Genomic DNA, 27,471 nt, shown 5'->3' with positions numbered 1-27,471 from the left:
GCCTGCCTGCCTCGCATTACCACATTAAAGGCAGTCCAGCCTCCCTCCCACAAGCTTCTCAGCGTGCGCTCTGCATTTCTCCTCCCAGCGCCGGCTGTACTTTCAGTTTCACGGCCGCCAGGCCGTGTCTCCTTTTATGCTCCCATCGAAAATATCCAAACGTTAACATGAATAGAGAGTTTGAAATGTCCAAGTCTACTCACAAGGGCTTCGCCAGTTCGCCCCCAAGAGTCTTGATTTAGTCGAATTTAGTAACATTTATTTTTTTAGTTTCAGCGCATTTTCACACGCGCATTCGCATTCCTTGTTATTTTTTTCTTGTGTCTTACTGTCGGCGCTGTGATGCTAAACCCCTATCTCAGGTGCTGGGCTGCATTTAATGACTTCCAAAGTCAGCTTTCGTCTTTGTGTCTTTTTTCCTTTACCCCCTCCATGTCGCAGGTGAGGTCCGGCACCTCATTCACTGATTACTGCTGTTTGCACAAACTTCTCCAGCCGCCTCCCTGTGGCTTTCCGGGACTAGATAATTGGTGTAAATTTATTATTAGTGTGAAGATGTCAACAAAGATTTGTCTATTAAGCTTTCTTCTTCAGAACAGATAGGTAAATAGTTCAGGACCTGTAAAGACAGCCTGCTCCCTTAAGGGGCACTCTACAAACACTGGCACATTTAAAACAAACCCCGAGCGAGGGACTGGGGCTGTTTGTGACGAGTCAGTGCATCTATTAGTGAGGCAGTGGGTGCACAATTGAGTGACTGCCATCTTGCTGGCGTCGCGCTCTCTCCACATATGAATACTAACACTCATCTGTACATTAAATGTGGGTCTGGGTGAATGTCACTGTATTATCGCTTGAGTGTACATGTGCGATCACGCAATGTGTGACACATTCTTGTGTGTAGGAGTAGAATCCTCTAATCCTGTTTTTGGGCAGGTGATGTGGATTTGGTATTGCAAATTGAATTTGTGTCAACAATGAACCACTGCTTAGCTACGGATTCCTTAACGTTGCAGTTTGGTTAATTTGATATCATTGCCCCAAAGAGAGGCACAGGGAATGTTAGAAATTAAAAATCAGTTCCAGCCCACTATTCCACAGACAATACTGTTGTATTTTTCTCTTGATACAGCACCAACACAGGTCTGTTGGATATTAAACTTTGCTTTTGAAATATATAGAAACTAAAGAAACTGCTGTAAATGGACAGATGCATCTCCGCACCTGTAAGACAAAGAAATTTGGCAGTATTTCCACCTGTTCTACCAATGCTGCTACAATATATGCATACAATTCTCCAACACAACAAAGTTAAGTAGCGCTCCGACATCTGTAACAAGCCACTATGTGCGTGCTATGGAAGACCTCGTCGGGTAACTACAGCCCACACCCGTGCACTGCCCCTGTTCATTAAGACGCGCTCACTTCACGTTGCTCCTAGCTCCCGTACTTAATCCTTTGCATTTCTTGTTATAGAAAGGGCCTAAGATCGTAACCATCGAGTTTACAACCCAATGACTTAAGAGCGGACATCTAACATTCCAAAGGCGTGTTTTTTTTTATCCCTTTCAATTTTTACCATAGTTCAGTTTTTGCTATCTTGTACTTCTATCCCTCATGTTTATTTAAACAGGAATACATACAAAGACACTAAGGCATTCATGCATTGACAAGTGGAATGAAATCTCACAGATGAGATTCCATGAGTTTAACAACATAGCAATGCTTGATATGCTGACCATGCAAATATTTTTAAATAATTTTATCTAGACCAGTGTACTTCTTACAAAAAAAAAGGAAATAGTCTCACCCTCCTCCTTTGCGATACCTGTCCACCTCCTAGCTGCCCCACAGTTTTTTTTATGTTGTACAGCAGTGCAGACTGCTGTGCAACAAGTAATAAAACATTGACCAAGCCAATAAAGCTTGCGTAGGCGAGACATATTGGCTGTGTCAAAGTTTACTCTTTTTTTCCATACAGCACGCCATGAGAAAGCATGTGTTCTTTAACTCTTCTTGTGTGATACCTCCTCCCCGAAAAACCCATCCCTTGTTCTCGGTTTTGCTACACACCTATCGCAGATTGTCCATAAAAGCATAACAGCTGGTATATTGTTTTTCCTGGGTACGATTAAAGAGCAGACTTTCAGAGTTGTTTGTGTAATATGTGAAATTCAGGGCATATAACAAAAGGCATTTGTGATTCAGGGGAAGAGCAAGCTGCTGCACTCCCTCAACTGGTGTTTAAGCCGGAAGGTGTTAGCAGCACGACTAAAATGGAGTTGTCATTTTCCTAGAGGACCATCATTCTATTCCCTGGGCTATTGCAGATGCAAATGGCGCGAGAATGTTTCTGTTCTGAGTCCCCAGGAAAGCAAATTAGGCTTTGGCAAGTGTTTTCCTTTAAAGGTCCTTATTCTTTGTGAATTCCGTTTAGAGTTTCCTGGGTGAAGATAGAAGTATTTGAAACATAAACCGTGCCATTTATAAATATTAAAAATATTGAGTTCAGTGTACAGATTTGAGATACTTGAGAGATGTTTGCTTATCCTTCACGATTTTTCCTTTTTTCTTTTTAAAATCCTGTTTTACAAAGAAAGATTGGCAATCCAATAGCTTGATGCTCCCTTTATAAATGTGAGACCTATATGCTTTGCCAGTGTTCGTTTGCTGTGTCTGCAGACTAAGTGCACACTTTGTGTCGATTTGCCTGACAGACTCTTTAAACCGTTTGAAAAGTGTATCCCATCTACAGAGTCCTGTTCATCAAGTATGAAGTCTGTACTAGGTGTGTATTCTTTTAATAAGTGTAGTAGCAGAATGTTACTTTAGTGTAATTTCTAAGAAGCTACTGTACTTGAAGCAGAATTATATTTAATTTTAACTAGAAGACTCTGTACTTGCTCTTCTCGCACCAATATCCCAGTCCGAAGTTTCTGGTTCCTGTGCTGCACCTGTTCTTTGTGAGGGACGCTTGGACTGCTTTTCCTGTGCAAGCTGAGAGGGTGAGGCTTGGAGTCTGTGTGTGTTAGTGATGGAATATGCAGCTCTTTACACAGAGCAGTTACTCCACAGGAGCAGGAGATGCATACTATCCTGTGTGTGTTCTGTCTGTCCTCAAATCCATGCATTGTATTTCTACAATTTCTTTGTGTAGGAAGCTTGCACTGTGCTGTACCTCTCTGCATCATGGACGTGTGTATTACTGCTGCTTGTACTGTGTGTGTGTGTGTGTGTGTGTGTGTGTGTGTGTGCGCGCGTGTGCTTGCGTGTGCGTGTGTCTCTGTCTGTGTGTGTGTCTCTGTCTGCGTGTGTGGCTCGGTCTGTGTGTGTGGCTCGGTGTGTGTGTGGCTCTGTCTGTGTGTGTGGCTCTGTCTGTGTGTGTGGCTCTGTCTGTGTGTGTGGCTCTGTCTGTGTGTGTGGCTCTGTCTGTGTGTGTGGCTCTGTCTGTGTGTGTGGCTCTGTCTGTGTGTGTGGCTCTGTCTGTGTGTGTGGCTCTGTCTGTGGCTCTGTCTGTGGCTCTGTCTGTGTGTGTGGCTCTGTCTGTGTGTGTGGCTCTGTCTGTGTGTGTGGCTCTGTCTGTGTGTGTGGCTCTGTCTGTGTGTGTGGCTCTGTCTGTGGCTCTGTCTGTGGCTCTGTCTGTGTGTGTGGCTCTGTCTGTGTGTGTGGCTCTGTCTGTGTGTGTGGCTCTGTCTGTGTGTGTGGCTCTGTCTGTGTGTGTGTGGCTCTGTCTGTGTGTGTGTGGCTCTGTCTGGGTGTGTGGCTCTGTCTGGGTGTGTGGCTCTGTCTGTGTGTGTGGCTCTGTCTGTGTGGGTGTGTGGCTCTGTGTGGGTGTGTGGCTCTGTGTGGGTGTGTGGCTCTGTGTGGGTGTGTGGCTCTGTGTGGGTGTGTGGCTCTGTGTGGGTGTGTGGCTCTGTGTGGGTGTGTGGCTCTGTGTGGGTGTGTGGCTCTGTGTGGGTGTAAATGCAATAGGTCATGCATTTGCGAGCGATTAAGCTATTGGCAATGAAAATGACTGCCATTTATTTACGATTTAAAAAAATAAAAATCATGAGCAATGCCAATAGCCCTAGCTTTGATAATGCCGAGACCATTGCATTGTAAATGCTTGTTTTGGGTAATTACTAATCCAATACGGGCCGCTAAATAAATGGGGAAAAGAAGCATAATGAAAGTTTTTTTTTTTTAAAGTATAAAACAGGTTTTAAAAACGTCTTTGAAAGGAGGATCTGGCCGACTTCAGTCCAGTGGAGGCGAAGTTTCCATGAGTGATTTGCGAGACCATAAGATCTCTAAAATGTATCAATCCCTGGTCACACATAGTTCCCCATCTCTGCAGCATCTCCGTGAGGCATGGGAGAGTGATGTGGGCTCGCTCGAAGAGGAGGAGGACTGGACGGAGAGGAGACCCTTGCCTCCCCTTGTGTGGCGGCCATTGCAATGAGCCTAAATAGGGTATACTTCACTAGAGTCCGGCTATACAGGGCAGGCTTGGTGGCTTCCCCGGTGTGTCTTCCCTGCATGCATGAAGAGGGCACCTTGCTTCATACAATATGGGATTGTCCAGCGCTGGCGCAGTTTTGGCGGGGACTAATGACCTGCCTGTCAGAGGTTTTGGGTTGGGACCTCCCTAGTTAACCTAAGCTGGTTTTCCTACACGTCATGGACGATATCGGGGGCAACATTTACAAAAGTCACCCTATGCTCCTGGGTTTCACCCTGGCCAAACGCGACATTGCTAGAGCCTGGAAGGCGACAGCAGCGGCCTCCGTCTCGGTTTGGAAGACAGGTCTGGATTTCTGAATGGGCTTGGAGGATCCCATCTTTGTAGCGAGGGGGTGCCCTCGTAAACACTACAAAATCTGGAAGCGCTGGACAAACTATCTGGGACTGGAATTGGAGCCTGTTGCAGCACAGGCCTAGGACTGGCTCTAATCTTCTCCCCTCCCCCTTGCTGTTTTTTTTTTATTTTGTATACACTGGGTGGGATAGAGCCTTCCTAGAAATGTACTGTAGTGAGTGTAGGACTGTTGCTCTGACTGTATATACTGATCTTGCTTGGTTAACAGTGCGATGGGGTGGGGGATATTGTATGTTCTTTGTTTTCTTCGGTTTTGCTTTAATTGCATGTATTTTCAATATTCTTTTCATATATGAGAAAAGTGTCTAAGTCATGATAATGCATATTGATGCTACGGAAGCCTCTGGGTTACAGAGCTCCACTCTATGTACTTCTGACAAATAAAATAGGTTAAAAAAAAAATCTTTGAAAAATAGGTCTGCAGGGTGGGGGCAACGGAAGAGGTTCATGGCAGGAAGTAACAGGAAATGGAATGGGAAAAGCAGCACGCGAGAGCGAGCATCAATGAGGGTGGCAAGACTAATACAAGCAAAGCAAACAAGAGCAGCATGGGGGTATCAATTTTTACAGGTAAGTAAAACAGTTGCATACATTCGTTTTTAAGCTGTGAGGCTTTCATACGGAGAAAAAGGCATAGACTGCATACAGTCGAATTCCGGGGGTTCCCTTTAGGACTCAAGATGCTTGGGGACCAAGGTACAAACTACCACCAGCAGTTCGGATTTACCAGATTTGGAGCATCTGGGTGCAGAGATACTGGATGGGTTTGGTAGCCTGGCTCGCTACACCACAGGCAAAGACAGGGGTCACCTAGAAACAGGCTACAGATGGGGACTTGGTGACAAGTTAGAGAGCTCTCAACAGGGGGCTCAGTTCGTGGGGGTCCTTCAGGAACAGGTCTGTGGTGGCAGGCTGGACAATACCAGTCAGCCAGCACACCAAGAGGCTGGTAGGTTTTCAGGGGGCACCTCTAAGATACACTCTGGACGCATGTTTTAATAAATCCACTACAGGCATCAGCAATAATTTATTAAGAACAGATTTTTGATACCAAACACCATAGGTGTCAGTGAAGCCATAATGTAGCTGGCGAACTCTTAATGAACAGTGAATAGCATATGTACTTAAGATGGCTTTCCTGCTCACTTGTACTATCTAGCAATTGAACTAAACAGCACAGGGGCATATCTGCTCAAGCAGATCTGTCCCCACATGTATATAATGCACTATGCCATAGGGCTGAAAAGCCTGCTGTTGGGTGACTTACATATATTGCATGTTGTAGTGCCTGTGGGCATCATGTGATGTTTTCACTCTTGTTTGCACCATTTCACACAGCCTGCAATGGCAGTCGGCATGATTTTGGTGGTGGATCCCCTAGGGTGGCACAATACATGCTGCAGCCCATAGAGGCCCTCTGTAGTACCCTTATCATTTACTAGGGCCTTACGGAGGTGCCAAAGGTTTTGCCAATTGGGTAACAATTGAACTGTTGTCTTATTTCAGCAAAAGAACACTGGCACTGGGCACCTGGTTAGCAGAAACCCAGACCACCTCAAAATTACAACAAATACCAGGCAAAAAGTGGGGCTGACCATGTCAAAAAGAACAAGCATTTGCAATGCAATAGGTCTCGCATTTACTAGAGTTTGAGCTATTGGCATTGTCGATTACAATGCCTTTTATTAATGGGTTGTTTTTAATAAAAATGAATAAAAGGCATTGTCACTTACAATGCCAATAGCATAAACTCTCGCAAAAGCGAGACCTATTGGCTATGGCAATGCTTGTTTATACATTGTTGGTACCATGTTTGCTTGCGGGAGACAAGTAAGTAGCTACACTGCTTGTTATTGATTGTTGGTTCGCAGGAGGACTGGTAACTAGCTACTACATTTTTTATAAATTGTTGGTATGTGGGAGGACCAGTAAGTAGCTACTCAGTTTACTATTCATTGTTGGTACAGCGCTGGTTTGTGGGAAGCCAGCAAGTAACCACTCAGTTTCTTATAGAAGGACAGTATAGCCATAGGTTTGCAGAGTGGCATATTTGGCGTCACGCCTGAGGTTCGGGGCATGCTCCAATCACATGGCAGCTGGCTTGTGGTGGAACCTAACCTTGAAAAAGGAGCAAAGTATAGTGCGAGCAAGACCCACAATTAAGCGGACTAGACCGTGGCAGCAAAGATGACACACCATACAGTGATAACGTGTAACAAAGGTCAGTCAAACAGGAATACACAATTCATTGATCACGGGTTTTCATGTTTTGAGCTAAAGGAGCAGTGGTGTGGATTTTGACAAAAGGATACCTTTAAGATACGCTGTAGTGACCATGGACGGAGTAGTCGAACAGGAAAAAACTCGAGGGACCACAGAGTCTATTGCGAGTCAAAAGCGAGACCTATTGGCTATGCCAATGCTGGTTTGCTAATGTTGTGGAGTTGTGTTCTATTGTAAGACGAACCCTCACACTTTTGGTACAATATCTTCATTTATTGGCATCAATGTTTTTTGCCTGGCTTGCTCTTAAAAGCAAGTGAATGCTGCTTTTAGCAGGGATCATGGTCGACACTTTCAGAGTCTAACATGTGCACAGTACTATACAAAATCATGGATTGAGCTGATTTGAGCTGTCCTAACGTTTCCTTTCTCGCTGTGCTGTAATCTATGTCAAGGAACACTTTACAAGAAAAAATATGAAACTATTTCCCAGATAGCGAATAAAGTCATTTGGAGAGAACGATCGTTTCATTTAAAGATCCCGGTTCGTTGTATTTTCATTTATTGACCCGCAAGTTACGGTTTGTTTTCATATGCAATTATTGACAATGTCCTGGGTTTACTCAATATCTCCTTCAACTTTATTGTACTCTCATTGGAGTTTCATCCCCGCTACATGCAAAATCTGTTTAGTTGTTGCTATGTCAGTGGAACACTGAGTCCAGATGTGCAGCACAAAGCAGTAACAGCCTCGAGGTTACAGGCTTGTGTTTATCTTTTAACTTCATTTACTCTTGCCTTTGGAGCGAAGTTCTCGCGCTAAAATCGAACGTTGTGATCATTGCGTTCTTACATTTACTAAAACATTATCCATCTTTATGTATAGTTGGTTTCCGGTTCTTAAGTTTTACAAAAACATTAAAAAAAACAGCTGTATTCAGTAGCTAAAATTATTATTTTAGTTCGCGTCTGAATGTCACCTTTACAAGTACACGTTTTCCTTTAGGAACTCGTGAGAGAAATAATATATTTTATAATTACACGTCTTACGATTTTTCTCATGATATCCCGTGATAAAGCACTGTTTTGTTTTTCCTACTGAAAGCACATTTTTATTTCAAAGCACCGAAGATGAACTCTCGAGGCCGAAAAGACAGAAGTACGCTGTTACTAGGAAATTGCAGCCTTGAGGGAAAGTGTGATGCCTTTAAAGCGAAACAATCAAAACAAGACGTGAGCGTGCACTGCCGAAACCTGTCGTGGGGCGGGACTTCCGTTCTCTGCTGGAAGCCCACGCCCACGGAGTGGCTGGCCAGAGGAGCAGTGGTGACGCGGGGCTCTCATGCCCGAGGGAGAGCCCCGCGGAGGCTGCAGAAGTCCGGATCGGTGCTGATGCGGTGAATGGGGCTTAGTTGTACCGGGGGTGGCGGCGGGGGACGGGGGGGGTGTGGGGTGGTGTGCATCTCTGTATGTGTGCGTGTGTCTCTCTGTGTGTGCGCGCCCGTGGGTGTGCGCATGCGTGTGCGAAAGCAGGGGGAGGTGTGGCTGTGTGTATTGGAGGCTTTCTAGGGAGACAAGAGATGGTGAACGCGCGCGCGACCTGATCTGAGGCTGCGCGTGCCCATCTCCTTTCTCCTGTCTCCTTGTAAGCAGAGCCGGCAGCAATAGGTCTCGCTGCGACAGGGCTTCGCCCTGTATCGCAGGTGCGAGACCTAAAAAAGGGCACTTTGCTACAATAACCTAGATCTTTCAAACTATTTAAAGCCTAATATGAAGCATCCGTGACATTCTATTAGGCAGAATCTCAATTTACCATTTTCTCTCATAAAGAAGCATATGCAAGCTGTGGATTGCTTCGTCAATGTGAGGTCTTTGATAGTTAGCCGTTATTATAAACTTACTTCAAAAAACTGATGCTAAATGGGGTGCAAAGAAGAATGTGCAAATAGTTAACTGGACGGAGAAGACAATACAGTTACTTGTGAGGCTGTCAATTGCATTTAAAAGGTTTGTCTTAGTCCGTATTCTAAAGACATAGCCATTACAGAGGACACCTAAGTGACAAATTCAAGTATTTGAACATCTGATTTAAACAGATCTGCACAATGGCAGTGATAAGTTATAAAAGGAATTTCAAAACACCAATATTTTTAAATCGTAACTAGGATTGGACATGTGCCAACTGAGATTTGCCAAAAGTTAAATATCAAGAGCTAAGAGTTAGGGTTACGCAAAAAAGGATGTTGTTACTTACCCAGTAAGCATCTGTTCTTGGCATGTAGCGCTGTAGATTCACATGCTTGGATTACTCCGGCCATCTAATGTTGGGCCTGGATGTTTGCAAGTTGTTTTTCTTCTAAGACTTCTTTCCAGTCATGAGGTAAAGTGACTCCTCCTTTCGGTGATAGTGCACATGGGCATCGACTCCATTGTTAAGATTCTTTTCCCGCAGAGGGTGAGAATGGAGTTAGTAAGTGTAGAATAGAGATGTCCTTATATATGTATATAAACTGAGAACTGCAACAACTACTGGAAACCGGGAAGGCGCATGTAAGCCTACAGCTCTACATGCCATGAACAGATGTTTACTGGGTACGTAACATTATCCGTTCGAGGCATGTGATCTGTAGATCACATGCTTTGCATAGACTATAAAGCAGTATGAAGTGATGATGGTCCACTCAGCAGGTAGTAATTCAAGATGTTTTATTCATAAAGATAACAGGTAGTAAAGTTGATAATATCAAGTAGATAGTGCTAGATCAGAGCCTCACCAGGAGCTGCCTGTCAGCTGCTCAGCCCATGACTGTCACTCTGCCTCGCTCAGTCCCAACATTCCGAGGCATCATGAGACTCGTACATTCCAATGAGTCAGAGCACAGGCACTGGCTAAGTAGGGGAGGTAAAACACTTAACATATATGCAACTTACTACATATATCCCTTTTCCTTCCAAAAGAAGAACAATGCAAAATACGATAAAAGGAGTGAACAAAGAACAGATAGCAAGGAAGGAACAACGGAGTGACAGAGAACAACAAGGAAAAGAGCAAGCAAAGCGAGGAAAAAGATGGAAGACAAGGAGGTAAAGGTAAGACGAAGTAAGAAAATGGAAAACCCAACTTCAACAACAACGAAATAAAGGAGGCAGAGAGAGGAAAGAGAGGAAATACGAAATAGAGAGAGAACAGACGTGCCAAAGACAACCCCCAAACATACCCACTAGCCAGGCAGGCAAGAAAGGAAGGAAGAATAAGGCACGGCACAAACAGGACACCAGCCTACACACAGACACAGAGGGGTGGGAAAGCGGATCTCTTCCTGAAAAGGGAAGAAGAAGAAAGAACAAAAACAGGAGGGAATGCTGGAGACAAAGCAAAACGACAGGCAATATAAGTCCAGAGACCAAGGATTAAAATAGGTAAGACATCATGAGGAAAGCTGGACATAATGGAAACCGAGAAGAAAAGAAGTACAATAGTGCAACTGATCCTCTCCTGATTTCCAAAAAGAAACAATTCAATCGTGAGAATAACATTGCGTTGTGAATAAAGCAATAAAACTTAATGTAGAAAGACAATATCAGCCAATGGAACTAAGACCCATGACTGTCCTCTACTCCTGTGCAAAAGTGTGAGGAGCAATGTGAATGGGACTGTAACCCATAAGTCGCACTATGTAGGGTGACTGATGAGTAAATGTAAGTGGGTAAAAGACCCATAAAATTGTGCCCTGTGTAAGGGTACTATGTAGATATAAAATGGGACTGAGACCCGTGCAACGGTCCCCTGTGTAAGGAAGAAACCCGTAAGTGGCCCTTGTAGGCACGTGTAAAATAGCAAATGAGGAAATAACCTATTGCCCTCCCTGTGTAGGGAAATGTAAAGTGTAAAATAGTACACACAAGAAAAACGCACAATGAGCCCCTGTAGGCGAGTGCCCAAAGTCCATGAACGCAAAATGTAACCTGTTTAGGCAATAGTGTAGTAAGCAAAGTGGGAGTAGAACCCTTTCCCACCCTATGTGATTGGATAAAGGTGTGAACATAACAAATAATGTAATTGGCAAGAATACTGCCAACCAATAACGTAAGCTGAAGGAGAAAGAATAAGGTGTGCGTGTCACCATAGTACTGTGACACACTCCAACGTTTGTAAATAGACCACCTAAAGGAGATAGCAGACAGCAAATATTGTCAAGTAGCTACTACGTGCACTGCCAGTTCAAAGAAATGTCAAAATCCCATTGTAGATAACAAGGAAGAATTGCCTCTAGCCGGATAGGGTGTGTGTGTCTCTGAAATCTGACAGTCGGGTGATTAAGACACAAGAGATGCTTATAAACGCCATTCCTCTGAGGGTTTATATTTCCACTTATTTATCCATGGAGCAGAAGCATGACAGTAAGCATCTGGAGCTACACAAAGAAAGCTCTGTAGCGCCACTGAGCTTTTCACCCGATGACAAAAACATTGCCGCATGTAAAAGGCGCAGTGCTGGGAGGCTCCGGCGCGACAGAGTGCCAATCAACTGCGTAGAGTCAATTTTAACAAAGCGTGACCTCAAATCCACTTACCTGGTCCATGTAAAAGGGACTAGAATGAACAAGTATGCAATGCAAAGTACGTTTAATTTATATATGGAATACAACCTCAGCACAGGTCTATCTTCTTACCTTACATTTGTCAGTATTAATTCCCATCGCTTTGTTCTTGCGCGCCTGAGGCTGGGAATAGTTCACCACCTAGTGGCTTTCCCCACCGCAAAAAAACCTGGGACATGTCCGTGTCCATGTGATGGAAAATCCAAACAGAGCATCTGCCATTTCTTATTATTTTGTAATTTTTATACTGGTTTTAGAAAGTTTTATCTGAAGCAATTGTTTCTAAATTACAATATGTGCAATACAAGAGCCGCGATGCAACTGTTATTTAATTTAGCCTCCCCAGACGTGTGCTACTATCTGGCCACCTACATTTTAAAATGTATATCACTAAGGAAATCAATCATAATATGACTTTATATTATGAATGTGTACTATTTGCGTGTGACCCACCGCTGAGTTAAATTGTTAACATATGTATTTACTTGCTATGCACTCTATATTGCATATTTGCACTTGTTGAAAGTATCATATGTATACGATAGGCTTGGTATTTTGCACTTTACACTAGCGCTTTTGCACAAACTTTTCTTATTATATTAACTGCTGCTACAATGTTTACAGTGACTGAATAGCCTTTTTGCACTCAAATGAGACATGCTTTGTATAATAGTATAAATGAAAAACGAGTTTGGTGTATAGATATTGATATAATTTAAACTGTTTCATCATTTAAAACCTACATAAATGTGATTTTGGAATTGTATTTATGTATGTTGCTATATGCTTGTACTCGTACAAACCGAATAAAGCATTTTGAAACGAGTGCCAATCAAAGTCACACATTCATTCTGTGACGAAAGGCGGGTTGAATATAAGTTGTGACTCACCACAGTTTGTGTAAAAACACAGCAAAAAAAAAAAATGTGTCCCCTCCAAACCTCACTGAGGCGATGAAAGTGGAGAAAGTAGAATGACATGACAGAAACAGCTCCGGATCAGGCGCTTTCCTCAACAACAATTGAAGGCAGAAATGTGTGTGCTGTAACAGTCTTGAGGCTTCGTTTTTTTTTTAAAGCGCAGAGCAACAGTTTAACGCCCAAATAATCAAAGTCCCAGAAATAGGGTAAGGTTACCTATCAAAATAAACCCACTGCAGGCAGGCAATAAAACTCCACAAATTCCATACATAGAGGCACAAAGTCAGTGAAAAACATAGGACACAATGACTTACTCAGCGCCACAACTTTGGAAAAGTGTGAAACACACCGCTTTCTTTTACAGCTGGTCTCAAACAACGCGATGCACCTCTAGAGATGATAAAGCTGTGCACACATAAGCTAAGTGTGTGGTTAAACATTTCCTCAGAAGTTGAAACAACGTAGAGGCCAGTACAGGCAAAAGGCAGAAATGTCAATGCGGATCGAATTACCAGCTTAGCATAGCTTGCCCTGAGATGTCTGAAGTAACCAAAAGGTGATTGAACTTTGCTTTCCAAGGCACCAGCGCAAATGTAGACAAGAATATGTAGCAAATTCCATAATTTATTTTCATTTTTGTTGTTCTAAATACAGAATGAGCGCTGTAGATCAAAAGACGGAAATCATGTGTGCTGCGTCACAACCTGTAGAAGATTGTTTAAAAAAAGATATTCCCATCCTTACAGACAAGCAGTATGTAGAAGTGCTAGATGACTAGAATTTAAATTTAAAGTCCAAGGAAAGTAAGCTGGATGAGCACAGCACGCTAGGGCTAGGGCTAGGGCTGTCCAATGGTGAGGACACTGGAGGCTTAAAGGAGTTGTGCTTAATGCTAACTTGTTTCATGTTGTAATCTTTTGTTTCTTGAGAGAGGCTTTTCTTCTTTGATGATGTAAAAATTGTTCTGTGTCAAACATTCCTGTTTCTTGCTCGTGGTTAATTCTTTCCTGTGGATACCTCTTCTTCTTAAAATTGTGGTTGTTCACACTGTAGTTTGTTAGTTGCGACATCTCCATGTCTACCTGTGTTCGCCAGGTACCTTAGATCCGCTTGTAGCTGTAGGTTCGTCTCGTCGTCGCCAAAATATGTAGTGATGAAGGTCCACTCAGGAAGCTAGTAATTCAAGATGTTTTATACATAAAGATAACAGGGAGTTAAGTTGATAATATCAAGTAGATGGTGGTAGATCAGAGCCCCACCAGGAGCTACCTGTCAGCTGCTCAGCCCATGACGAACTGTCCCTCTGCCTCTCTCAGTCCCAACATTCCGAGACATCAGACTCCAACATTCCAATAAGTCAGAGCACAGGCACTGGCTGAGCAGGAGAGGTAAAACACCGTACAACATGTATGCAGGATACTACACAGTATACTCCCGGAACGGTGGCTAACCTGTAGTTGTTGTAATTGTCTGAAACAGTATTTAGGTACTGCTTGGCCTACATTAGCTTGTTGCCTCACTAACACATCTGCACAATAATTTTTGGTGAATGTGTGCGGAGTAGACCATGTTGCTGCCTTACAGAGGTCTTCTAGGGGAATATTCCCTAAGAAGGCCATAGTAAATCCTATTATGCGAGTGGAAAGCGCTCTCGGGGGTATTAGCAAAGTTCTTTTTGCTTTCGCATAACATGTCTGGATACATTTTACGATACATCTTGCAATGCCTGATTTAGATATGGGATTGCCTTTGTGTGGTGGAGAAAAAGCAACAGAAAGTTGCTTTGTTTTGCGAAATTCTTTTGTTCTTTTAACCTAATAAAGTAGAGCTCTTCTAACATCATGGATGTGAATAGCTCATTCTGGTACCAAATCAGGTTGAAGAAAGAACACAGGTAACTCAAATCGATTGATTGATATTAAAGGCAGAAACTACTTTAGGGAGAAATTCAGGATTGGTGCGGAGGACCACTTTGTCTCTATGAAGCTGAAGGAATGGCTCTTGCAAGTTAATGCCTGGAGTTGACCAACTCTTCTCAGTGAAAATATTGCGATGAGGAAAGCAACCTTCCATGAGAGTAATTGTAATTACTTCCTATGCACTGGTTCAAATGGCTGACCCATTAGCCTTTAAAGTACTGTGTTGAGGTTCCACACAGGTGCAGGTGGGACTCTTGGTGGAATCACTCTTTTTAATCCTTCTAGAAAGGCTGTAATCACTGGTACCCTGAATAGAGATAAGGGTGTCTATTTTGTAAGTATGCAGCTACTGCTACTAGATGTAAGTGAATGGATGTGTAGGCTATTCCAGGTTGCTGTAAATCTAACAGGTAACAGATGATGTTCTGTACAGAAGTATAAAGAGGATTGATATAGTTACTATAGATAACAGATCATTTCCAGAATGCAGCATAACATGCTCTAGTGGTATGCTTTCTAGCCTCTTTTAGGATATTCATACAGTCTGGTGGTAAGTGTAAATAACCAAACTCTATGACTTCAGGAACCAGATCCCCAGGTTGAGTTTTTTGGGATTTGGATGCCTGTTTTCTCTATGGCTCTGTATAAGGAGACTGAAGGTGAGCTGCAGCTTTTGGTGTGGAACTATTGACAGCTCTAGCAGGGTGGTGAACCAGGATTGTAGTGCCCATGTGCGAACTATGAGAATTAGTGTGAGGGATTTTTGCCTGAGCTCCCGAACTATCCGTGAAATAAGTGGGTGAGGCAGAAAAGAGTAGGCAAATATCCCTGACCAGTTAATTCATAGGACATTGCCTTTGGAGAGCGGGTGTGGGAACCTGGAGGCGAAGCTTAGGCATTTTGCATTTTCTGCGGTGGCGAACAGGTATATTTGAGGAAATCCCCTTTCCTGAAAGTAGGGGAGGAAAACCCAAGGATGAAGTTCCCACTCGTGGAATTGCTGCTTCTGTCTGATGAGAAGGTCTGCAACCTGATGGTTTACTCCTAGAAGATGCTCTGCCAAGAGATAAATCTTGTGGTGTACAGATTACCAAATGTCTTGTGCTAGGCGTGACAGTTAGGAGTGCGTGTCTCACGCCTGTTTTTGTATATGGTACATAGCTTTCATGTTGTCCATGCAGACTAGGTCAGCTTTGCCTACGAGGTGAGTTTGAAAGGTTTTGTGCACCAGGAACACTGGTGCACAATGTGCAGTGCGCAATGGAGTCTGGAAGCCAGCCATGCTTCAGTGTCCCAGTGTGGTGCTGGACTGGTATTATGGCACCAATGATATGTGAAATGAGCCTGGGCTACATGAAGTTCATGTACATGACCTTTAAAGTTGGGAGCTGCAAACACACCTTGCTAATAGAGTAGTTGTGACTTGCTCCAGTTTATTCTAGGTTGTCGCCAAAGCCATGTGGGTTTAAGGTGTGTGAAAGGGCCTTATTTAGTGGGATAGGAATGCTTTGGAATGGATATGATTTGGGGAGGAGCACCATCATCACAAGACCCACTCTTCTAGCCATCAATATCAGTAGTTTGAGCCACCCATCTATTTTGGCAGATGTGTAATGTATTTTTCATAGTTTTTTCTATTATTTTTACAGCCCAGTGGCATTGAATACCTAAGTATATGACAGGTTCCATCTGCCAATGCAATGAGATACCAGTAGGTCTGTAGTGGCATCCGTCTAGTGAGAATCATTAACACCAACATAGAAAAGTTCGTTTTTAGGCCCAACCACTCCTGCCGCACCCCAGCAAAATGTGACTATTTCATCAATTATGGGGTAAAGCTTCAACGCAGGTTCTTTAATCAGGAGCAGGATACCCATGTACATTGAATGTTCAATTCTACATGCAAAATATTTTGAGCCCCAATGATGATGGTATGCTCTTAGAATGCTAGCAAGGCACTATACAATCAGAGTTGAAAGAATTGGTGATAGCAGGCAACACTGGTTGGTGCCTTCTATTAATCGGGGGTTAGTAAACTGTTTACTGTATTGACCTGTTGATTCCTGCCTTAGAGTCAGAGTAAAGCAACGTTATCCAGGTAAGCACTGTCTTTACTAAATCTTCTAAAAAGTATGTGGTCACAGGGAGCTGGGGACCTATAATGGAAGGACGGGAAGAAGATTACAAGCCAGAATCCAGATGCACAGCTAATGTTATGCTGTAACACCATAACGGATGGTAAGAGCGGTACAGTATTACAACTAGATATGCCAGTAACACAAATGAGGTAGTGGGGAAGAGGTAGGAAAGGAATGCAGTTGAAGGAGTAAGTGGTGTGTGAGATACATGGGGTGGGTGAGAAGAATAGGAACCCACAAATGCGGCAGATTAAGTTATATAAAGTAAATACAAAAAAACACACAAGGCTTCGCCCAAACAACAATCGAGAGGCACTGGAGACAAGGTCTAGACAATCCGGTTCAGAATATAGTGTCTACAGGCCATCAACAAAGCAGGGTCTAACGGATTTCAATATGATGTGATATTTGGGGAGGGACAAGGGGGATTTGATGGTGGAGCGTTGGATGCTCAATGCCTGCAACCAAAAAGGGCCCTGTGAATTTGAAATCAAGTAAAATGGAAGCCCCCTGTACCATCATTTATGTCCCCCCAGATCATGCCCTCGGCTTTCACAACACCACTGAAGTTCAAACCCTGAATCCATCGTAGCGAAATCCAGGGTCAACTTGAAAACAGAATTAGAGAGACCTCAGAGGTGATCGCCCGGCTACTGAGGAAATAAGAAAAGCCATCAAGCCTTTAAAGGGTGATACAGCGGCACACTCCAAAATGAAACTTGATAATACAATGGCTTTAAAATAATGCATTTGGCAAAGGTAATTTCTCTCCCTTTGCCAATGTTGAGCAAGTGATGCGATCAGTTCCACAATGCCCGAACATCAACGATAAAAGTGTATAAAACAATGCATTAAAACACTGTTTTGTAAACTTCTAAAAGGTGGCTGCCATATTGCATTGCAAATCACTATATAATGTGATGACACAAAGTGGAGCCATCTTGAAAGCATATAAAACAAGGGTTTCCTTGTTTGCTCTACTTATATCACTGACGCTTATCACTATTACCTTTGCCAATGCCCAGGGAGCTTATAAATGTCTGCCAAAGCCAATTGTGGCTATGGAGATGGGTAGCACTGCATATTACAGTAGGGAAACATCCAAGGCATCCCCAATGCTGCTATCCAGTATCTGGCACTCCATGTCATTAGACACAGCTGCAATTAGACGCTTGGTGCACCGCGGAGGAGCCTTAGAAAGTAGGATGGGAGCAGAGATGACGCGAGACAAGGCAGTAGGGTAAAATACAGAGCTGCACCCTGAACACCAATATATTTACTTCCACGGAGTGATAACCCAATAATGGAAACAAGTTGATTCCATGAAATCAGCAAAAGATAAAATGAAGTGGCGCCATTCATGAAGGACCTACAACAACCTCACTCAGAACTACAAGCCACACTGAGTAATACCTTTGCAGAACAATTGCATGCAACAATAGTGGAAATTAGGTCTGGTGCAATACACAGCGAAAGGCATACAGCCAATATGTGAAAGACTTAAGGCCCGATTTAGAGTCTGGCGGAAGTGTACTCTATCACAACCATGATGTGCCTTCCGTCCGTCTTATTACAATTGCATTATAGCCTAAGGCACTTGTAATAAGATGGATGGGATATCTGTAAAATTTGAGATAGAGAACCAGTTTCCCAAACTCTAAAATCAGGCCATCTCCTCTATTCATTTGACACTCGGCGGGGAGTAGACATTCATCTCGATCATGGTTTACGAATTTAATGAACTGAAGGATAGGTCCAAAAGTGACAAAATAGGAATCAGAAGTGGGAAAGAAGCGATTGAGGGGGATGATGCTGACGTTTTCTGCTCCAAGCTACTGGGGCACACTCTACATGTTATGGATGGGCACAGAGTGGCACTGCTATTATCTCCTGGGTCATGATTTTTTGGCTAAATTGTCCTGGTCAATGCTAATGGAGAAAATACTGCAGGCCAGACAACTGTCTACAAAGAATGCGAGAACCAGGTGTAACAAGACCTACTGCAGGCTACACTTAACAAGTGGAAGATCATGCAGGATGTAAATAAATAAAGATCAGGAACAGATGAGCAGTCCTGTTCGCAATAGTATTTCACAAGGAAGGGAAGACTCACGTCACCAGGCACACTGATGAGGGAAAAGAAAACATGGAACTTTCCTTGGCAGACACCTCTTGGTCTCAGATGGAAGAGCTACAATCACAACCCAGGAAAAGAAGAAGGTTCAATGAGCCAGAACAACAAAAAGGAGGGAGAACACAAACTTGCATATGAGATAAACTTACCTAAACCAATGCTGTGGGGGTCTGGATTAAGAGGTTAGTATCAGAGATCACAATGCCATTTATGGGGTGGGTGACTAATAAAAACGCATATGCTCCTACTGGGTTAGAGGGTCAGCTGGGGAGGGTTGGCTGTGGGGTGGGATCCACCGCCACAACTAAAAGTTTACATTTCCCATGTATAGGGTTTGCTGACTAAGTTTTCTTTAGTTCTATAGATCCAATGCTTGTTTCAGAGCGTGAGGGGGAGGCACGAGGAACAGGTTAATCAGACATTTGTCAACCTGTTTCGCATGAATTAGTACCTGAAGCGTATGGGATGTGAAGGCAATACTCTTCGTAACCACCATCCCTAATAACAATGGTGTGCCTACTTGCTTAGAACATATGAGGTTTGAACTACTTAATCAAGAAGAATGGCCTGAAATCATTTGCCTGCAGGAAACCTACCCTACTGCCAAAGACACAAGATTAATGTACCAGAGTGTACTTTACCCAATGTTACACCTCCTCGAGATAGAAAGTATGTAGAGTGATGGTGACAATTCATAAAAAGAAATACTTCAAGTTAAGGAGGCCCTGAAGGGTGACCGAGAAGGACCAGATGAGTTTCTAATGGAGAAACTGTAGTGTAGTATCATATTCCTACTTTCCCCCTACATTCTTAATTCTAAAAAGGCAACATATATATGAGAGAATGTAAAAAGTAAACTCAATTGTAGTGCAAACACCGTCAAGCTGATAAGCATCCAGCCACAACACTAGTGGAGTAATGTCTCAGTTCCTATTAATATCCTTCACAGAACTAGGCATATTTAAACCATGGAGAAATATTCATCCAGTCCATGATTATATATATTTTACCTAGAATGTTGTACGATAAATTGCTACAAGCGAATGAGAAAAACTGCCCCCACAAGAAACATCACAAGAGAAGATTAAACAAACGTATCTAAATACCAATGGAAAATGTTGCTAACAATGAGGAATGAGGGGAGATATGCAACATGTGGTGGTTGTGCCCCCTTTGAAAAGTGTATTGGTAGTGGGTATTGAATCACTTAGTTAAATGTTTTTATTTATATCAAATAATCCTGTGGTGAGGTTTTAAAGTATGAAGCCTACTTTAATGGAAGGCCCAACAAAGGATAATTGGATGCTGGCTGTTTGTATGTTATTAGAGTTGAAACAAGAAATGGCCGGGAGCTGGAAAAGAGGTTGTCCACCAACTATATAGACAACCAGTCAAAAAGGATGTGGAACATAATGGGGATAGGGATGCAGACTCTGGCCTTAAGAAATTAGAGGAAAAATCTCTACCCAACTATGAAAACACTTACAAATTTCTTTAAAACACGGGCTCCAAATATAGCTTGTCCAAAACATTGATAACTTAACGGGCACCCTGACATGAAATGCAATTATCTGTGTTTGCCAAGATAATGCATTATAAACTACAGAGAAGGAACGTTGAATATAATGCAGGGTATCTTCCTGGATAACTCAGTAAACCTTTTGTTTGCATCTCATTCAGTGGCAGGAGGATGGGATTTGGAAAGGGGAGGGGGGGTGGGACAAGCACGGAAACCGTGTGCCCCTTTATACCACTATATACAGTTTGGGGGACATTCTTGCGTTTTGTATGTGCACCTAAATCAATAAAAAAATGATGTGCCAACAAACCCAAAAGGAATAAACAAAACAAGCAAAAACCTGTCCCCCCCCCCCCCATTTCATTTGCATTTTAAGCGGGCTTACAAATTCAGATTTCCCTGAATTCTAAATATTCTATTCAGCACACCCCTAGAATAAAGAAACAAGCGTGAAAGAAATATGGGAGCTTTCACTAAAGTAGAGTACTTATATAGTTAGCAAGCACAATCAATCGACTAAGCTTTTCTAATCTTGGTTACTTAACAGAAAAACTCAGGTTTTGCTTACAATACTAAATGAAGAATACTTGCCAACACATTTTTGGGGAAAATACCCATGGCTGCAACCTAGCAAGACATGCACAAACACTGAGGAGGCTAGCAGTTTCAAATCCTGGGCAAGCACAGTAAAATTAAAACCCTTGCAGTTTTCGCTCAAACCTTTAAGTTGAGGGAAACTCAACAGGAATTATGCAACTTCGAAGAGACTTGCTAAAATAAAGCACAATTTTACAGCTATGTATGGAAAGGAATCCAAGCTAATGTTCCAATCGGGCTACCACATGTGTCTGCTAAGATTTTTCAATACAATACAGCTAAATAAGAAAGCCAAGATTAGGTTATTTATAACCAACCGATCTTCAGTTTTATCAGTACTCACCCCTTTGTCTTCCCGTCAGCTTCTGGGTAAAATTCATTCGAAATTTTTCCAAATTTGGAAAAGATTTTGTGTATAACGTTCTTTAGTTTTTCAAGGCGATCTGGCCCAACTTGGGGGACATTATCCACAACGACCACTGAATCAATCCCATCTGCTTCCTGAGGCTGGTCTTTTAAGAGATCTCCCAGCAACTCTGTGGGGTACACAAATTACAAACGTAATCAGGAATGTTTTTGTTACACAACAACAATTTAGCATACACAGCCATTGCCTATTGTTTGTATAGAGAGGGGTTTAGTCCATCAACCAGTGGTAAACAATAGGAGTGGCTGAAGCTGAAGCTTCCCTAACACAAAAAGGCACTAATTAAGCACTGGCATCAATAACAAAACAAGTACAGATTGTGAAGCAACACAGCACGATTCTATACTACACAATGTTGACAGAACATGACCCCCTTAGTGCAAGCCTACGACACATGCAGAGGGCAGGGAACCAACCGCAATACATGGAATTAGCATCAAGAAATTCTGGAGAGTCACAGGATTATAAGCAGTTGCCACACATATTAATCAGTTAGCTTTTAGTGGAGGACTGAAGGTTACAGGAGGTGCAGGGCCTTCAACAGATCTATGCAAACAAACCAGAGTTTGGTTGGTGGGGGTTGGTGTGAGTGGGTATACTCACCACCACCACCTCCATTCGCACAGGTACACAGGGAAATTGATAGTCTTATGTCCACCATCAAATTAACTGCCAAGACTCCTCATTCCTTAACCTTCGTCTTATCTCCAACCTAGCTGCCACCTGGATGAAGCAGCAAGTTGTACACATGCCACTAATTAATGTGGGACTGGTCTTATAGTGCAGACATTCTTGCAACAGGCACAGGTTGGCTTTAACCCCTTCGCTGCTCATGACGAGCTCAGCTCGTCATGAATAATGGGGAAAATCAAATTTCAGCACAGGAGGGGAATCTGCTTAGCAGCCAAGGTGTTAATGATGGGATTACTTCAATGAAGGAGCAGAACTTCTAAGGAATGCCACAGGGTGGTAATCAAAGCACTGCTAGGTGGCTGATGGCCAAGCACAGGGTTAAACTCGGGGCGTGCCATTCAGCAGGATAGTAAGTTGCAACAAAGAATAAAGCTATACATCTTGTCACTTCTGTACCCTCTTCTCATAGCAACTTCATTTCACTTCAGCATCAACAAGCTGTCCCACTATAACGTCAATATGTGCATAACATTTCAACACAGCCATTTGTTGTAAATAGCTCTTTTGTGTTCAGTCTGTTTTCACCGTTTCCTACGTGGAACTTTAGTATGTTCCTAATGTTATGATTCCAGCTAAGAATTCCAGCTTGGTCAGTTGGTGCCTGGCCAGATGGTGATCTGCTGTTTTACTCTGTGCTGCGAATAAACCTGTTCTTGACAAGTCTCTACCTGCTTGGATCCACATTTATACTTTGCTACATTTTGGCGACAAGGACTAGTATCTGGCCAAGGGATCGGCGGCGCAGCGGGACAAAGGTTTACAGAGTAAATCCGACTTTCATCACAAAAGAACTCAGTGTGCATCAAGTGAGTCATCACTACTGTCATTCTTAAAAAACGTCGTCGTGTTAATGTTCTTGGGAAGGTGAGCGCTTTTCACAATATTTGGAGGATTTTATTCATGCCATAAACTTTCCTGATTCGGTTACCTTGGTTGCCTGGTTACTGCTTCTGAGCGCCCCGCGACCTGTATTCTCCTTCGTTATCATAGCAACGCTCCTCGCACTTCCAGCGCGATCCTTCCGACACTGACTACGAGGATCACGTCATTCCGCAATAGACGCTACTCGTCACAACCACGTCAGTCGTCAGTTTCTTTTCGACACTGCTCGCTATGCGCTTGCAGTCATCGGTTACTACGGAGCCAGCAAGTGTATGCTTTTCAGAAAAAGAATACCAGTCAGCAATATTCTAAATCTCAATTTAAAGTGTGTTCTAGATGTGGTAGCAATACACATTCTTCAGATGTTAAATTTTGCTTTGCCAATAATAAGGAATGTTTAAAATGTGGCAAACAGGGTCACTTTGCTAAAATGTGCAAAAATAGAAGCAATGCTAGGGTGACTGTTGTAAATGATTATTGTGAACTGAATCGGAATGTCAACAAATTACTTGTTCTACATGATTCTGTATGTTCTTGTCAAGACAGAAGAAAAAGAATTCTCAAGGCTGAATTTATAATTGACAAAAATCTATCAGCCTAATGGTAGACACTGGTTCTAAATGGACCATCATTCCTATGTCATTGGTAAAACAACTATGGGGTCAGAGAACTTAACTAGATTGTGATATTTTTCCTTCTGGTTATCAGGGAGAAAAAATTGATCTTGGGTATTTTAAAACTGAAATTCTTTTCAAGAACAGATCTACACATGGTAAAATGTATGTCTCTGAGGATGGACCGGCCATTTTAGGTCGTGTTCATCAATATGATCTTCACATAGTGATAGATCCCAGAGCAGAGGAGCCTGTGATGGTTGTGAATGATTCTAGTGTGAATGATATACTCTTAAAGTTCCACAATGTCTTTAGAGAACAATTGGGAGAATTACAAGGCTATTCTCATAGAATTTTGTTAAAAGAAGGTAGTATCCCCATTCAGCATAAGGCAAGAAGAGTTCGTTTTGCTGTAAGGAAGGTAGTGAAGGCTGTTCTGGAAGAAATGCTGCAAGCGGGGATTATTGAGCCTGTAGAGGCATCTCTGTGGATTTCTCCTGTGGTTATTTCCCAGAAACCGGACAACAAAATCAGATGTTGTGTGGACCTTAGGTCACTAAATAAATGTGTTGTTGCAGATGTTTTTCCATTACCTAACATGGGGGAGCTGGTCTACCTTAAAAGGGGATACATTTTTTAGCAAACTTGACCTCAAACATGCCTATCACCAGATTAGACTTGATGAAGAATCTAAACACCTCACTGCATTTATCACTGGGGAAGGTACCTTTCAGTTCACAAGATTACCCTTCGGTCTGGTTTCAGCCGCAAGTGTTTTTCAGAGAATGGTTTCTGAAGTATTTAAAGGGTTGGAGAAGGTCATCTACTTTCAAGATGATACTTTAATCTTTGGGGACTCCATTGAAGAACATAATAATGTTCTTCAAGCTGTTTTGCATAGAATACCTGAAGCTGGTCTTACTTTGAGGAAGGAGAAATGTGCATTTTTAGTTTCTGAAATTGAGTACTTGGGTTTTTCCCTCTCAGCTGAAGGTGTTAAACCTAAAAGGAATTTGTTAGAAGCAATTGAGCTTGCTCCTTCTCCCGTTGACAAAGACCAGTTGCGGTCCTTTATGGGCTTAATTGAATTTTATTCAAAATTTGTGAAGTACTTTTCTAGTAAGACTGCCTCTTTGAGGGGTTTACTGAAAAAAGGAGTTAAGTTTTCATGGGCAAATGAACAGGAAGTTTGTTTCAATTCAATTAAAGCTGAACTCTCTTCTGCAAATCTTCTTACCCCCTTTGATATCAAACGTTCGTCAATTTTAATGGTAGACGCTAGTGGAGTTGGTTTGGGTGCTGTGCTTGTTCAATGGCATGGGAACGAAGAAAAGACCATTGCCTTTGCCTCCAGACCTTTAACTGTGTCGGAGTGCAATTATTCTGTAATTGAACGTGAAGCTCTTGCTGCTGTCTGGGGTGTCTATTATTTCAGGACGTACTTATGGGGTACTAGATTTGTGTTGCGTTCTGATCACAAGCCTTTAGTAAATATTTTGGCTCCTGGTGGTACTGGCAAGGGCTCACCCAGACTAGCAAGGTTGGCATCACGTTTACAAGATTTTCAGTTTGACGTGCAATTTGTTAAGGGGTGGAAAAACATTCAAGCTGACTGTTTGTCTCGTTTGCCCATTCAGTCCACAGCTGGTAAGAATCCTTTGATGGAGGTTCAGGAAGATTCTGCCTTTGCTTTTACCCAGGATGTTTTGTTTCTTTGTGCCGAGTCATTTTCGTTTGATGAATGGTCTAAGGGTATGGAGACTGATGTTGTTTTAAAACAAGTTGTGGATCTTATTGTAAAGGGGTCTAGAAGGGAGAGCACTGTTGAGGCCTCTGTTAGGCCCTATATTAGGGTCTAGGATGAGCTGACTATTTCTGATAACAATGTGTTAATGCGAGGTGATAGGTTTATTCCTCCTTCTTCACTTAGAAAGAAAATACTTGATCTAGCCCATGAGGGACATCTAGGCCAGTCTCTCACCCAGCGTAGGGTTGAAGAAAATTTCTGGTGGCCTTCCATTGATGCGGATGCTGTGGATTGTGTGGTGCTTTGTAGTTTTTGTAAGGAGGGCGAAAAACGTTTGAAGGTTGTTGGTTCTCAGAGTGAGTGTAATATTTCTTTTGAGAACTTTCCTTGTCACACCATCTGTCTAGATTTTATTGGGCCCATAAAGGAGTTGCCTTTCAACCAGCGTTCTGCTATTGTAGTCATTGATTGTTTTTCGAAGTGGCTCACTGTTCGCTTTGTCAAAGATATCACTACTGACTCTACAATCTCCTTTTTAAAAAGTGTTTATTTGGATGAGGGTTTTCCTTCTGTGTTAATAACTGACAATGGCACACAATTAATTTCTGGAAAAATGGTTTCTTTTCTAAAAGAGTGTGGGGTTCGTCATCATCGGACCAGTTTATACAACCCACAAAGTAATGGTATGTGTGAGAGGGTTAACAGGCTAATTAAGGGGATCATACAGATGTCTGTTGAGTTTGGTTGCTTTTCTAATGATAAGGTTCAAGAACTTGTTTGGGCCTATCGTTCAACTCCCCAAAAACATGAGTGTAAGTCCCTTTTGAGTTGATGCGTGGTCGTCCTCCTGTAACCAAATTAACACCTTCTTGGTTAAGGAATCAGGACAATGTTTCTCCCCTGAAGTCTTCTTTGGATGGCTCTTCTTCACCAATTTCTGTGGGGGATTTGGTCAAGGTAAAGCCTGGGAGGTTCTCCAAGGGTCTCTCGAAATTTAGAGGTCCTTTTGCAGTAAAGCGTGTCTTTCCTCATAGTGTTCTTCTTGACAATGGGGAATGGTGGAATTTCAGAAGGGTAGCTTTGTAGAAGCGTCATTCTGATGTGGATGTTAGGTCTACTCTACCTTTTTCTGTTTCTTCCAGTAATGGTTACATGTTATCTGCTCAGTGTGACTTCAGTTCTTGTTCCCAATCCAGTGCAAGGGGGGAGGTGGGTTGTGGTGATACTTATTCCTTCTCTGGGCGTGATGTTTCTATTCCCAAACCTTCTTGTTCTGGTGATGCGGTCTCCTCTTCTACACCTTCATTTTCCTCTGTAGCAATTTCTACAGGTGGTGTTACTTCAAGAAGTGCTCGTTCCCGTCGTCCGCCTGTCTATCTTTGTGATTATGTTCATTAGTTGTTCTTTTATTTTCTCTTTGCTTTATGGGTTTAAGGGAGGGAGATATGTTGTAAATAGCTCTTTTGTGTTCAGTCTGTTCTCACTGTTTCCTACGTGGAACTTTAGTATGTTCCTAATGTTATGATTCCAGCTAAGAATTCCAGCTTGGTCAGTTGGTGCCTGGCCAGATGGTGATCTGCTGTTTTACTCTGTGCTGCGAATAAACATGTTCTTGACAAGTCTCTACCTGCTTGGATCCTCATTTATACTTTGCTACACCATTAATGCTACATTAAGGATAACCCATTTCTATCCTGTCAGTTTGAAAATGTAATCAATATTAAATTCACAAACAAGAATAGAGTCTAAATCAGCACTATTCTAGTTTGAATCTGAACTGCCCCTGCTCAAAACACCACCAAACTGTAGAGGCTGGTATATGCTTTTAAGGATATTCACAATCAATATGATGATTGCAAAAAATGAAGACGACATGATGTTATTGGGTACTTGTTGGTCCTTCTGAAGACCACACGCAAATTGACTATTCTGTGGTTCAATGCCACTAACCCTACATACTCTCTTGTAGACAATATCTATGGGGATTGCACACAGTTATGCCCGCTCCTCTTTTTAATGGGGGAAACTGTTACTATGAAGAGTGGAGAGGTGAAAAAAAATGAAGAAAAAACACCAAAAAGGAGGTCCCACATGGGCACTGCCATGACTCATCCTGAGCAGCAGTAGGTGTAAAGTCAGGATAGCTTACCCAGATTTGGTTCCTTCAAGTGTCAGAAAAGAAAGACGTCACAGTCT

The 27,471-nt window shown here is 42.5% G+C and overlaps 1 protein-coding gene across 1 annotated transcript in view; it reads right to left on the bottom strand.

Moving 5' to 3' along the window:
* The window catches only part of EIF3B (eukaryotic translation initiation factor 3 subunit B), a 265,490-nt gene that overhangs the window by 212,453 nt on the left and 25,566 nt on the right, over positions 1-27,471 (bottom strand). The window contains exon 2 of the mRNA XM_086940624.1: positions 21,256-21,448. Within this exon, the coding sequence (XP_086796750.1) occupies positions 21,256-21,448 (193 nt within the window). The remainder of the gene's footprint in view (positions 1-21,255; positions 21,449-27,471) is intronic.

Source organism: Lissotriton vulgaris, chromosome 10 (assembly GCF_964263255.1).
Source record: "Lissotriton vulgaris chromosome 10, aLisVul1.2, whole genome shotgun sequence".
NCBI lineage: Eukaryota > Metazoa > Chordata > Amphibia > Caudata > Salamandridae > Lissotriton > Lissotriton vulgaris.
Note: the sequence above shows the minus strand (reverse complement) of the source record. Positions and strands in the feature narration are given on the sequence as shown.